This window comes from Calidris pugnax, unplaced genomic scaffold (assembly GCF_001431845.1).
Source record: "Calidris pugnax isolate Ruff unplaced genomic scaffold, ASM143184v1 scaffold27, whole genome shotgun sequence".
Lineage (NCBI taxonomy): Eukaryota > Metazoa > Chordata > Aves > Charadriiformes > Scolopacidae > Calidris > Calidris pugnax.
In genome coordinates this window covers 16,187,093-16,199,329 of record NW_015090893.1, presented here as the reverse complement: position 1 = coordinate 16,199,329, position 12,237 = coordinate 16,187,093, and the positions used below count along the sequence as shown (strand labels likewise).

Genomic DNA, 12,237 nt, shown 5'->3' with positions numbered 1-12,237 from the left:
TGTTTGTTAGACTCCTTTTCGTGACCTTGAATGTAAACACTATGTTCTGATTATTAGCTCATCTGTTCCTTTTCTGGAGTTGTAGTTCTGGGCAGGCCTCTGCCATCTACACAAGACTGATTGCTTTCAAAAGCGTGTCAACTAAAAGTGCACCTCAGTGTTTTCTTTCTTTAGGAGGAAGAGATTATCTAATGGTAAATGCGGTGATCTAATAATTGTTATTTTCTTTAGATCGATGAACAAATTGAAAGCATGTTCAATTCAAAGAAGAGAGTAAAAGACATGGCAGCACCAGGAACATCAAATGCTCCGACGCCGTCAGCTGGGAATGCAGAAAAATTGGAAATTGCAAAAAGATTGGCTTTGAGAATCAATGCCCAGAAGAATCTTGGAGCAGAGGCACAAGTGTTGGTCCCATTCCACTTTAAGGTCAGGCTCTTTATAGAGCGTTTTTTTTTCTTTTTTTTTAAAAAGGTTGTTCAATTCTTTGTTCTGTAGCTGCCATTTTATTTAATGTTTCTGCACACTAATAACATCACGCTGCATTATTTAGCTCATTTGGGCTGGGCTGACTTGGTTATAAGTTGTAGGATTTGTAATTGAGCTAATGTGATAATAAGATTTAATACAGGACTGGAAATGCTTTGTCTGCCCTGGCAAAGAGTTAATGAATTCTGGATAAAATTACACAATTAGGTTCTGTCAGCTTCAGCAGAGTTGCAGGACGTGTTTCTCTGCCGAAGCACGTGATACACAATCCATTTAGACTGAGGTTAATGTGGTCTGGAATGTCCAAAGGCTTTTTGAGCTGAATACAAAGGACCAGTAAGATCTTTTCTGTGCAGGTGTGAGGGGAGTTACTGAAGGAAAGAGGAGAAAGGGAAGTTTGGAGAATGTATTTGTTAAGTGGACAATTATATTACATAGAAAGCTTTAACAAAACCCTTGCTGGTCCTTTAGGTCTTCTTTTGGCTTGTTCTCAGCATGGCCCTTTTTTTTTTTTTACAGGATGTGATGCAGCAGGCGACAAATGCTATCCTGAGAGGAGGCACCATCCAAGCTCCTACTGTATCTGCCAAGACCATTGCAGAGCAACTGGCTGAAAAAATCAATGCTAAGCTCAATTATGTACCCATAGAGAAGCAGGAGGAAGAGAAACAGGATGGAGGACAAAATGAATCCTTTAAGAGATACGAAGAAGAATTGGAGATCAATGACTTCCCACAGGCAAGTCACCATTTTGCTATAATCCAGTGTAAATGGCCATTATTTAACAAAGGCTTCAATCTTCATAGCTTAGAGTACAATTATACCAATAAAATATTTTGTCTCTATTTCTTATCATACCTCATTGAAATTACTGCATTATCTGTCAATAGTACTGTGCATCCATTCTCTTTTCTCCTTTGTCCATAACTTTGTCTTGCTGACACAAGAGGAGAATTTTTAAATACACTTGCATAAAAATAGCTGGCTAAACTTTCAATCTGCGTTTTTAAAGCAGAATGCTGTGAGTGATTTTCATGGTGCAAAGTTTTTCTTGTTTGGCTAAAACATCAACTAACCTTTGGATTGCAGTTTTGTGTGATGCCTTTCTCCTCATTGATCCCCCCCATCCCTTCCCTTCCAGACTGCCAGGTGGAAAGTTACCTCCAAAGAAGCGCTGCAGAGAATCAGTGAATATTCTGAAGCTGCAATTACAATCAGAGGAACTTACTTCCCTCCAGGCAAAGAACCCAAGGAAGGAGAACGCAAGATTTATTTGGCTATAGAAAGTATGTATTCTTTTTATAAATGCTTTGAGGAAAGATACGACTCTGGTTTTCTAGTTAGTCATGGAATCTCTACAGTCATAGTGTCTGGATGCTCAGTTACAGACCCGCTGTAGTCACTGTGCAAATTAATATAATTACTAAAGAAATGGTTATTTACCTTAATATGCTTTGTCAAGTGATCTGTAGGAATCGGAGATGCTTCTCCTGCGAAGATTGACCTGCCACAAAACAACAACAAATGTGTATGGAATCAGTTTAGAGGAGGGGGAAAAAGGGAAAAGAAAAACAATTATCAGAATAAGCACAAAGATTTCTGTGCTAGTGTCAAATAAGGAAGAAAATGGAATTGTGTGGGTTTTAGCTATTGAAGGTATAAGAAATTACATGAACCACTACAACAAAAATTTGCAAATCTCATGATGGTTGAGTAGTTTTTTCTCAAAGAAACCTCTAATCTCAGGTATTTCTGAACGGTATAATTTATCACTGTCTAAGTATCTTCCTTAAAACTGAACACGGGCCCACTGTGGCAGTCTGTACAAAACCAGGTTTTTTCAGCAAATAGTAAGGCAACTCAGCAAGTCTTGCAGTGTTTCTGGAAATAGCTGTCAGGGTTTATCCTGTCAGCTTGACACACAGAACGCGTTGAAGATGGTAATGTTGGGTTTTTTTGTCTCCAGGTGCCAACGAGCTGGCTGTACAGAAAGCAAAGGCAGAAATCACACGACTTATAAAAGAGGAGCTCATCAGATTGGTGAGTGCAATATGCAGAGTGCAGAGGGAAAGTGCCTTCACTTACGCTTTATGAGACTGATTTCTACAGATGTTGACACCACCATACATTTTTATTAATATTAGGGACTGGAGCCTATGTATAGATCTCTGTTTTGAACAGGCTGAAACATCTACCACTGCTCAGTCAGGCAGACCCGCGGCTGTTGTCCAGCCAGCAGATGGAGATAACACCCTAACAGAGCTTTTTGACTGGAGACCCCTTGAAAGAGTTAGGCCCAACTAAATTTCCTAATTTCAGCACCATCAGGCAGGGCGGAGGAGAATTATTCCTCTCACTTTAATATTTTATATATGTGTTGAGAGATTTGTTTTGCCACAGACTTACAGCACACCCAGCTGTGTTCAACACGCTCTCTTCTCAAATATGATACTAACTTGAGAAATCCTCTTTTGAGTTCTTGGGTTGAAGAAACCTCGCTTTTCTCTAGAATAACTTTCAGTGATGCTCCATTAGACTTGGCAGTGTCTTCATTTGGCTTGTTCTCTTAAGTAGCCTTTCAAATCAGCAGTTGGTTCCAGTGGTCCTGCTCTGCTGAGCCGTTATTGAGAGTTACCTTTCTTTTTCAAACTTGTTGACCTCCCCATAAAAACATTTTCCAGAGGAAGGAGATGGCTAAGAAACTGCTTATTCACATGTAACGTGGATTTATTATCAGTAGGGGTTTATTGCAATTCATTTACCATTTTCACTTTTTAACTGTGATTATTCTTTCCTTTATTTGCAGCAAAATTCATACCAACCAACCAACAAAGGAAGATACAAAGTTCTATGAGTATTTGGAGTTATCTGTCTGCCAGTGGCTGGTGCGTGAAACTTTGTGGCTTCTGTTGTTTTTGCTGTTTACACTGCTTATTGTAAATTAAGAATTTTTTTATTTTGTCTTGCGGACATTTTTTAACAGACAATTGATACTTGCTGAAACATCTTATTTCTCTCCACTACAGTTATCAGTCTTAAAGCAGACCAGTTTTGGCAGAGCATGATTTAATTTAAAAGTGCAGTTTATATACTTTTCATCATAAAAAATATAAAATAAAACAGATTTTAATTTTCCTGACAGACTATACTGTTAAGTAAATTGAACAACGTTGGGATTTGTGTTGGGAATGGTTAGAATGTACCTGCTTTCATATTGTGGGGATGGTTCATGCCATATCAGTTTATATTGGAGAAATGATAAAACACCCAAATAAAGGCAGGATTTTCTGCTGATCCTTAGCATCTCTCTGGCTGGTTCCACACACCTTCCTTCCCTGTACCGATGTCCCTCTATGGTCAGAGAGTCTTGCAATGATCAGAGTAGAGAATTTCATCCAGAAATACTTCAGGTCTGGTTTTAAGATCTTCTTATCTTTTCCATGTCCCGTTTTATCTTTATCATCCAGGTAATAGAATAACTCTTTGGGGTTTTTGTAAAGTGAAATGTTTTGTAGAATGAAAATAGTTTTCCTGTTTTTTTTTCTAAGCATCAGAATTTTAGGATTTGATTTATTTTTTTTCCTCATTCTCTGACATAAGAATGAAAGCCTGTTCAGTTTAAGAAGAAACTCAGAAAAAAGAAAAGAGAAAACCTCTTTTGTAATAAAATACGACTGTCACTTTTTTATCATGTTGTTATATATACATTTAACGTGACTTTTTCCCCCAGGGTTGTCATATTTGTTACTGTTAGGACGTGGCTTTAAGTAAAAATCAATATTTATGAGTGCATCCCACAAATATTGACTATCACTGCAGTCAATAAGCTACTGGGACAGGCAAGACCTTTTCTTTTTGAGGTCTCATCCCCATAACCATTAGTATTCAGGATGGACACTTACTACTCTTAAGCATTTAACTTTGCTGTCTGCTTATCCAGAGCCTGAGCGGTAGCAATTTGAATCGTCTCGTTCTAGCAGCTGCAAGATGTTTGAGATGCTGACTTTGAAAAGGACTTTTGTAGAAAAGCTTTTCTTACCCGACACCTTGAGAAGAACTGTGTCGTTTTAAAACAGCTGTGTATATACTGCTCTAACCCCGGGGAAGACAAATCATACAACCCCTATCATGGCTGTAAAAATTCCCAGCTTCTCTTTCTCAGGCTTCAGGTAATTTAAATGACTATTTCTGTTTGCCTACAACTGTCTGTTACTCTAATGTCAGCAAACCTTATTTGGAATACAGGAAAGGACAGTAACAATTATACCAACTTAACAGGATATATTTAAGATAAGGCCACCCAATACTTGCCATTATTAATACATTGAGGAGAACAAAGAGAAGCAGCACGCGCGATAACACCTCTCAAAATTTAAAAGAGAAATCTCAAACTGAAGCTCTGTGGTTCCCTTGAAATAATTCAGGTTTCCTTCTGTTAAGAACTGGGTTGTAATGTGTTTCATCCAACTTGTTTGTTGAATTGTCAAACTCGGAAGAGTGACAGATTTTGGTGTATTTAATGAAGAGCACTTTCAAGTTTGGACAGTCCGACACTTCTTTAAAAGTCTGGTTTCAAAATGTTCATATATATATATTGGTATCTCCTAAAAAAGGCATGATGGAGACATTTTTGTGATTCCCAGCTTTGCACTGTTGGATTTCAGAGATGCAACAATGTATAATCTCTAACTTCCTGGGGTTTTTAAATGCAATGTCAATATTCCTATGTTTTTTAAATTCCAGCGAAAATAAAAATAATTTCAATGTATATTTTTCAGAAACTGTCTTTCTGAATAGCTCATCTGTTTTCTGCATTTCTCTTGCTCCTGCATTTTTTTCCTGTGACAGTTAACCTTGTAGGGGGTAGGGTGATGTGCACAGTAACGAGCGCTTGTGTTTTTCTGCTGGAAACGCAGTGAGATGAGCTCAGACATAAGAAAGTTGCAGGGAAAGTGTTTGGATACATGAAAACAGGAGAAGAAGCTCTCAAATTAACAAATACCCAAGAAAAAAAAAAAAAAAAAAGAAGGGAAAGGAGATGAGAATAAAAGTTGGGAGAAGACACAATTAAGTCATGAAAAATGTTATATTTAGCACTTCCCAAGTGTGTCCACGGATATAGACGAGATCTTTGTAAACATCACAGTTTGGCTGCTTTCCAGGGAATCTGCCCTGCACACATTCCTGTCACCAGTAGCCGGAAAAGCACAGGGATGCTCTATTTTTATTTTCTTTAATACGCATAAGCAGAGCTTGTTTTATGTGCCCGAGGTGATACGGTACCAACTTTCTAGGTTGTCTTATGCTTTTGGTGCTGAAGAGGGGTATTTTGGGTCGATCAGTGATGACGCAAGTATTTGATACAGGATGATGAATGAGGTTTTGCTTGTGTTTTGCAGTGTCATGATCGTGCAGAAGTGGTGGTGAGAGGTGATGCTCTGGGGGTGTTGCTCTTTTCAGGGAACAAGACACGCGCTTTTAGGTGGCAGTGAACTAGGAGAGGAGAAGGTCTGTGAATGGGAAATGGGACATGGTGACCACCAGGAGTGGCCAGAGGCAGAGGGGGAGGTCTGTGCCACTCTTTTCCATGGCAACCTCCATTGCAGCTCTGTGTCCTGGCCAGGAAAGCAGGAGATAAGGACTAAATGCAATATCCTGGGTGGAAGAAAATAATTCACAGCAAGATGTAAAATGTGTGCAACTATATTGCACGTTGTTGCCACCCTCGGGTCGTTAAAAAGGCGGCTTAAGGCCTACTTTATGTATTAGTCTTTATGCTGTAAAAGTTGTAACCAAAACGTAGTGAGTGTAGATCACAGCACAGCATGTTCTGGAGCTGCCCCCTGTCCTGGCTCTTTGAGATTTTACTCATACGATTAATGCATTGCAGTTTATTTCATGTGCATTTGGCTGCTAATTGAATAAAAGATTCTGAGGCTCAAAGTGCCATCTGTAGGAGTTTCGCTCACTCAAGTCTTCCAAGTGGAAGACAAAAAAAAATAAAGATCTTTAAGCAAAGCCTTGCTAAAATTCTGCAGTTGTAATAGCCCACTGTAAAACAAACACTAAGGGCTAGGTTTGGCATCTTCCTAAAATAATAAGTAAAAGAATGCCAGAGTCTCAGGGAGAGAGACTTTGGTATTTCAGTCCTTCAGTCGTGTTTACATTTGTAAGAAAGGGCTGTGACTTCAGCGAAACCAGTGACGGGGTGTGGGAGGCAGGTTGGGGGGTAGCTGTGAGAATGGGGCCTGTGCAGCTGCCCAGAACTGGTTTGTAATTCTCTGCATTGGACAATACGATGGATGCTGCGTTGCCAAAACATTTCTACTAAGAGAGCCTTTGCTGAAGACCTCTATTAAGAAAGCCTTTTCTAAATCTGCCTGAATGTCCTTAAATATTCTGATGGGTTTCTTCTCGGTTGGTGTAAAACAAGCCCCACTGGCAGGGAGTGATGCCTGAAGGTCGTGCGCGGCCCCTCGCTGTATCCAGGCCCCGGCTGCGCGTTCTGGCCTCCTCACGTGACGCTCCAGGAATGCGCTTTCCTTTGATTATTTTTCTTGACCCAGATCTCTTCCAAATATGGTCTCGGCTTAAACAAGTTTGTGTTCTTAGAGCTGGGGCGTTTGCAGAAGAAATTCTGGCTTCCAGCTAACTGTGGCTGTATGGGGGGAGTGGAGGCGGAGAGCAGCCTAAAAATGTAAAGATAAAAGGCGCCCAGCTGGACTCAAATTTGTCCCAAAATGTCCATTTTGTAAAATGTTTATACAATACAAGGCAGGAAGATTTGTTTTCATGATTTTAGCTACAGTGGAAACCATTGTTTCTAAATAAATGACCATTAGTCTGAGCGATTGCCACCCAAACATTGCTTCTCTGAGACTTCTCATCTGAAACGGATTTAAATATTTTTCTTTAGTCAAACTGAGAGACACAAAATTGTCAAGCCGACCAGCATTAAGAAGAGGTAAATTAATTAGTATCTCAGAACTAAGTAGTTCTAGTGAACTATGAAGTTATTAATAACATACTGTGGAGTGAGTGTATGATTCTTAAGTTATTTTATTCTTTGGCCGTTCTAAGTATGAAGTTTATTATCACAAAAAAAAAAAAAAAAAAAAAGAAGGGAAAGGAGATGAGAATAAAAGTTGGGAGAAGACACAATTAAGTCATGAAAAATGTTATATTTAGCACTTCCCAAGTGTGTCCACGGATATAGACGAGATCTTTGTAAACATCACAGTTTGGCTGCTTTCCAGGGAATCTGCCCTGCACACATTCCTGTCACCAGTAGCCGGAAAAGCACAGGGATGCTCTATTTTTATTTTCTTTAATATGCATAGGCATAGCTTGTTTTATCTGCCTGATGTGATACCGTATTGGCTTTTTAGGTTGTCTTATGCTTTTGGTGCTGAAGAGGGGTATTTTGGGTGATGGCGCAAGTATTTGATACAGGATGATGAATGAGGTTTTGCTTGTGTTTTGCAGTGTCATGATCGTGCAGAAGTGGTGGTGAGAGGTGATGCTCTGGGGGTGTTGCTCTTTTCAGGGAACAAGACACACTTTTAGGTGGCAGTGAACTAGGAGAGGAGAAGGTCTGTGAATGGCAAACTGGACATGGTGACCACCAGGAGTGGCCAGAGGCAGAGGTCTGTGCCACTCTTTTCCATGGCGACCTCCACGGTGACCACCAGGAGTGGCCAGAGGCAGAGGGGGAGGTCTGTGCCACTCTTTTCCATGGCAACCTCCATTGCAGCTCTGTGTCCTGGCCAGGAAAGCAGGAGATAAGGACTAAATGCAATATCCTGGGTGGAAGAAAATAATTCACAGCAAGATGTAAAATGTATGCAACTATATTGCACGTTGTTGCCACCCTCGGGTCGTTAAAAAGGCGGCTTAAGGCCTACTTTATGTATTAGTCTTTATGCTGTAAAAGTTGTAACCAAAACGTAGTGAGTGTAGATCACAGCACAGCATGTTCTGGAGCTGCCCCCTGTCCTGGCTCTTTGAGATTTTACTCATACGATTAATGCATTGCAGTTTATTTCATGTGCATTTGGCTGCTAATTGAATAAAAGATTCTGAGGCTCAAAGTGCCATCTGTAGGAGTTTCGCTCACTCAAGTCTTCCAAGTGGAAGACAAAAAAAAATAAAGATCTTTAAGCAAAGCCTTGCTAAAATTCTGCAGTTGTAATAGCCCACTGTAAAACAAACACTAAGGGCTAGGTTTGGCATCTTCCTAAAATAATAAGTAAAAGAATGCCAGAGTCTCAGGGAGAGAGACTTTGGTATTTCAGTCCTTCAGTCGTGTTTACATTTGTAAGAAAGGGCTGTGACTTCAGCGAAACCAGTGACGGGGTGTGGGAGGCAGGTTGGGGGGTAGCTGTGAGAATGGGGCCTGTGCAGCTGCCCAGAACTGGTTTGTAATTCTCTGCATTGGACAATACGATGGATGCTGCGTTGCCAAAACATTTCTACTAAGAGAGCCTTTGCTGAAGACCTCTATTAAGAAAGCCTTTTCTAAATCTGCCTGAATGTCCTTAAATATTCTGATGGGTTTCTTCTCGGTTGGTGTAAAACAAGCCCCACTGGCAGGGAGTGATGCCTGAAGGTCGTGCGCGGCCCCTCGCTGTATCCAGGCCCCGGCTGCGCGTTCTGGCCTCCTCACGTGACGCTCCAGGAATGCGCTTTCCTTTGATTATTTTTCTTGACCCAGATCTCTTCCAAATATGGTCTCGGCTTAAACAAGTTTGTGTTCTTAGAGCTGGGGCGTTTGCAGAAGAAATTCTGGCTTCCAGCTAACTGTGGCTGTATGGGGGGAGTGGAGGCGGAGAGCAGCCTAAAAATGTAAAGATAAAAGGCGCCCAGCTGGACTCAAATTTGTCCCAAAATGTCCATTTTGTAAAATGTTTATACAATACAAGGCAGGAAGATTTGTTTTCATGATTTTAGCTACAGTGGAAACCATTGTTTCTAAATAAATGACCATTAGTCTGAGCGATTGCCACCCAAACATTGCTTCTCTGAGACTTCTCATCTGAAACGGATTTAAATATTTTTCTTTAGTCAAACTGAGAGACACAAAATTGTCAAGCCGACCAGCATTAAGAAGAGGTAAATTAATTAGTATCTCAGAACTAAGTAGTTCTAGTGAACTATGAAGTTATTAATAACATACTGTGGAGTGAGTGTATGATTCTTAAGTTATTTTATTCTTTGGCCGTTCTAAGTATGAAGTTTATTATCACAAATGTGTTTTGCAGAGCCATAAATACCACCGGGCAACTCTTCTGAAACTAACGGCCCAGCAAGGAAAACTTTGCACTTAAAGAAAATCCTTAATCTTAACTAAAACCTCCATTTCCTCTGCCTGTCCCTGTTAGCAATCAAGTGAATTTGTAGAAATTATCAGCTCCACTAATTCATAATCAAATAGACATGGGGTCGTGGCAGTCACGGTACTGAACTCTCCCAGCTTGCTCAGTGTTTGCAGAAGGAGAAACTTGTGCTTTTAGGCCCTTCCTCTCCTTGGAAAATTTGGATCCATGGGTGAGAGCTCCAGTGAGGGAGAAGAAGAATGGGACTTTGTGGTCCCATTGCATCTTTTACCTTACAGATAATTAACATAATCATGTGCTACTGCTAGTGAGAGAAAGAAAGTCCTTTAGAGAAAGGAAAGGAGGAAGCAGATTCACAACCTGAGTAACGGCCCGTGCTTCAGGCCCTGGGGAGCTTTCGCAAAACAAGACACTCGCAGCCTAATTTACCTGTTGTTGGGTTCCTGTTGTCATTAGCGCAGCGTTGCAGATGAGGAAACCAGCCCCTGTGGCTGCCAGATTAATATTTGAGCATTGGGTTTCCCTGAAGCACACGTCCAGCTCCAAGGTCGGACCTTTAGATCTTGTTCTGCCAGCGTTGGCCTCATCAGCAGCCCCATTCGGGTTTCAGCTCCTTGGGATGGAGCCTCTCACCACTTCAGATTACAAATTAACTCCTTTCTATTCTCTGGCGGCTCCTGCGCTCTGTCGAGATCATGATTTCTTCTAGATGAATCAGCAGCCTGAGCCCAGCCTGGCATCCACCACCTTCCAGACGAAGATACTAAAATAAAGAGAATACCAACCAGGTATTGAAGTCTATCTCTTTTGATTGGCGGCGGCGTTCCCAGCAAGAGTTAAAAACAGCAGAAAGATGAGGTTCGTAAATAAACTGAGTCATTTGCTAAATTAAGCTAAATAAACGCTGCTTTCCCCTGCTGCTTTCTTGCGTTGCAAGGAGGATTCCTGCCTGTATTAGGAAGTACTGGCAAAAAAAAAAAAAAAACCAGAGCCATCGGCTTGGCAGGATGTTTCCCAGCAATTTTTGGCCTGAAGAGCTCCCAAGTATCATGGCAATGGAATATCACAGGGTTGGAGTACAGCAGTCGGCTCCCCAAACAACAGCAGGAGAGGAAAATATTTAGAAAAACGAAATTAGCCATTTGTAAAAGCTGAAGGTTCTTTTTTTTTTTTTTTTTTGCCTGTTTTTTCTTGCTTTTATTTTCAAAGACCTCATCTGAATAGCACAGAACATCTTTCAGCTGTTAGTCATTTAAGGACTTACATGCTAATTTAGACCTGTGCTTTGTAGGTGTCAGTCAGTGGCCCAAGGGTGCTGAGAGAAGGCCAGAAGGTTTGGATGAATATACAGTGGCTTTGATGCTGTTACAGTCATAACAAATGTGGATAAAAAAAGTCTGTAGGTCTGTAGGGTTGTATCCCTCCACAAAGCGGGTTGTCACATTGTGTCACTAAAATGGCCTTGATTACAAAAAAGTCAGATTGTGGAAATGCTGCACACTTAAAATTCCTCTTTCTATGGGATTCCTCTTTGGAACTGAGGTTGCTGCTGCTCCTACTCAAAGCCCCTTTTTTTATAGTAAAGTCCCATTGCAATACCTGCACTCTCACTAAGCTCTTCAGAATGCAGATGAACGAAGTGTGGCAAAATCTTTAATAATAATAACTGTTGTTCCCTGGAGCTGCTGCTGTAAAACACCAGTGGCGAATGGTACGTGGACTCAAACTCTGTACAAGTTACCTTGGAAATGGCTGCTGTCTTCATTGCAAAGTCAGCAGTAAAACTAACCTAATACATTATTTTAATACAGTCCTAAAGCTTGATTCTTCCATAATGGATTGCAGGACGTGTACTTTCGGGACCAGCAAGTATCATGTTCCTCCATCCCAATGAAAGTAATGGAAACACCAGGAATCCTGAGTCTTCATGAATGTGCTTAACCCTTTACAATATTTCAAACATAGAGGACGTGTTCTAGGATTTATTTGACTGTACAATAAATCAGTGATTTATCCTTCAAAGCCAGATGTGAAGCTAAAGGTGAATAATGCTGTTCATGAGGCAGAGAAGAACAGGAGTGATGGCCCTGCTGCTCAGCAATGCCTCCTCTGCTCCCTGGTCCTGTCACGGAGTCCCTGGGTGATGGAGATCGGAGGCCCCTGGGTGTTGGGGATGGCTCAAGGCCACTGCGTATCGTCCTGCCCATCCTCTATGCCTACCTGGTGGTTCTGCCTTATCTCGTGTGGGACAGCAAACCGCCGGCCTCCCTCACCTCTCCACGGCCGCCTCGCACCTCAGCCTCCCGCCCGCCTAACCTCCTTCCCGCCCGCCGGACAAAATGGCGGCGGTTCCCCTCCTCAGAGCGCCTCAGCGAGGCGGGAGGAGCCGCCCCCTCCCCTTTCGGCCACGCCC

General features: G+C 41.4%; 1 protein-coding gene across 1 annotated transcript in view; it reads left to right on the top strand.

Moving 5' to 3' along the window:
- DDX46 (DEAD (Asp-Glu-Ala-Asp) box polypeptide 46) overlaps positions 1–2,583 on the top strand; it is a 39,287-nt gene extending 36,704 nt beyond the window's left edge. Inside the window, exon 22 of the mRNA XM_014948028.1 lies at positions 2,456–2,583. Within this exon, the coding sequence (XP_014803514.1) occupies positions 2,456–2,583 (128 nt within the window). The remainder of the gene's footprint in view (positions 1–2,455) is intronic.
- The last annotated feature ends 9,654 nt before the right edge of the window (positions 2,584–12,237 follow it).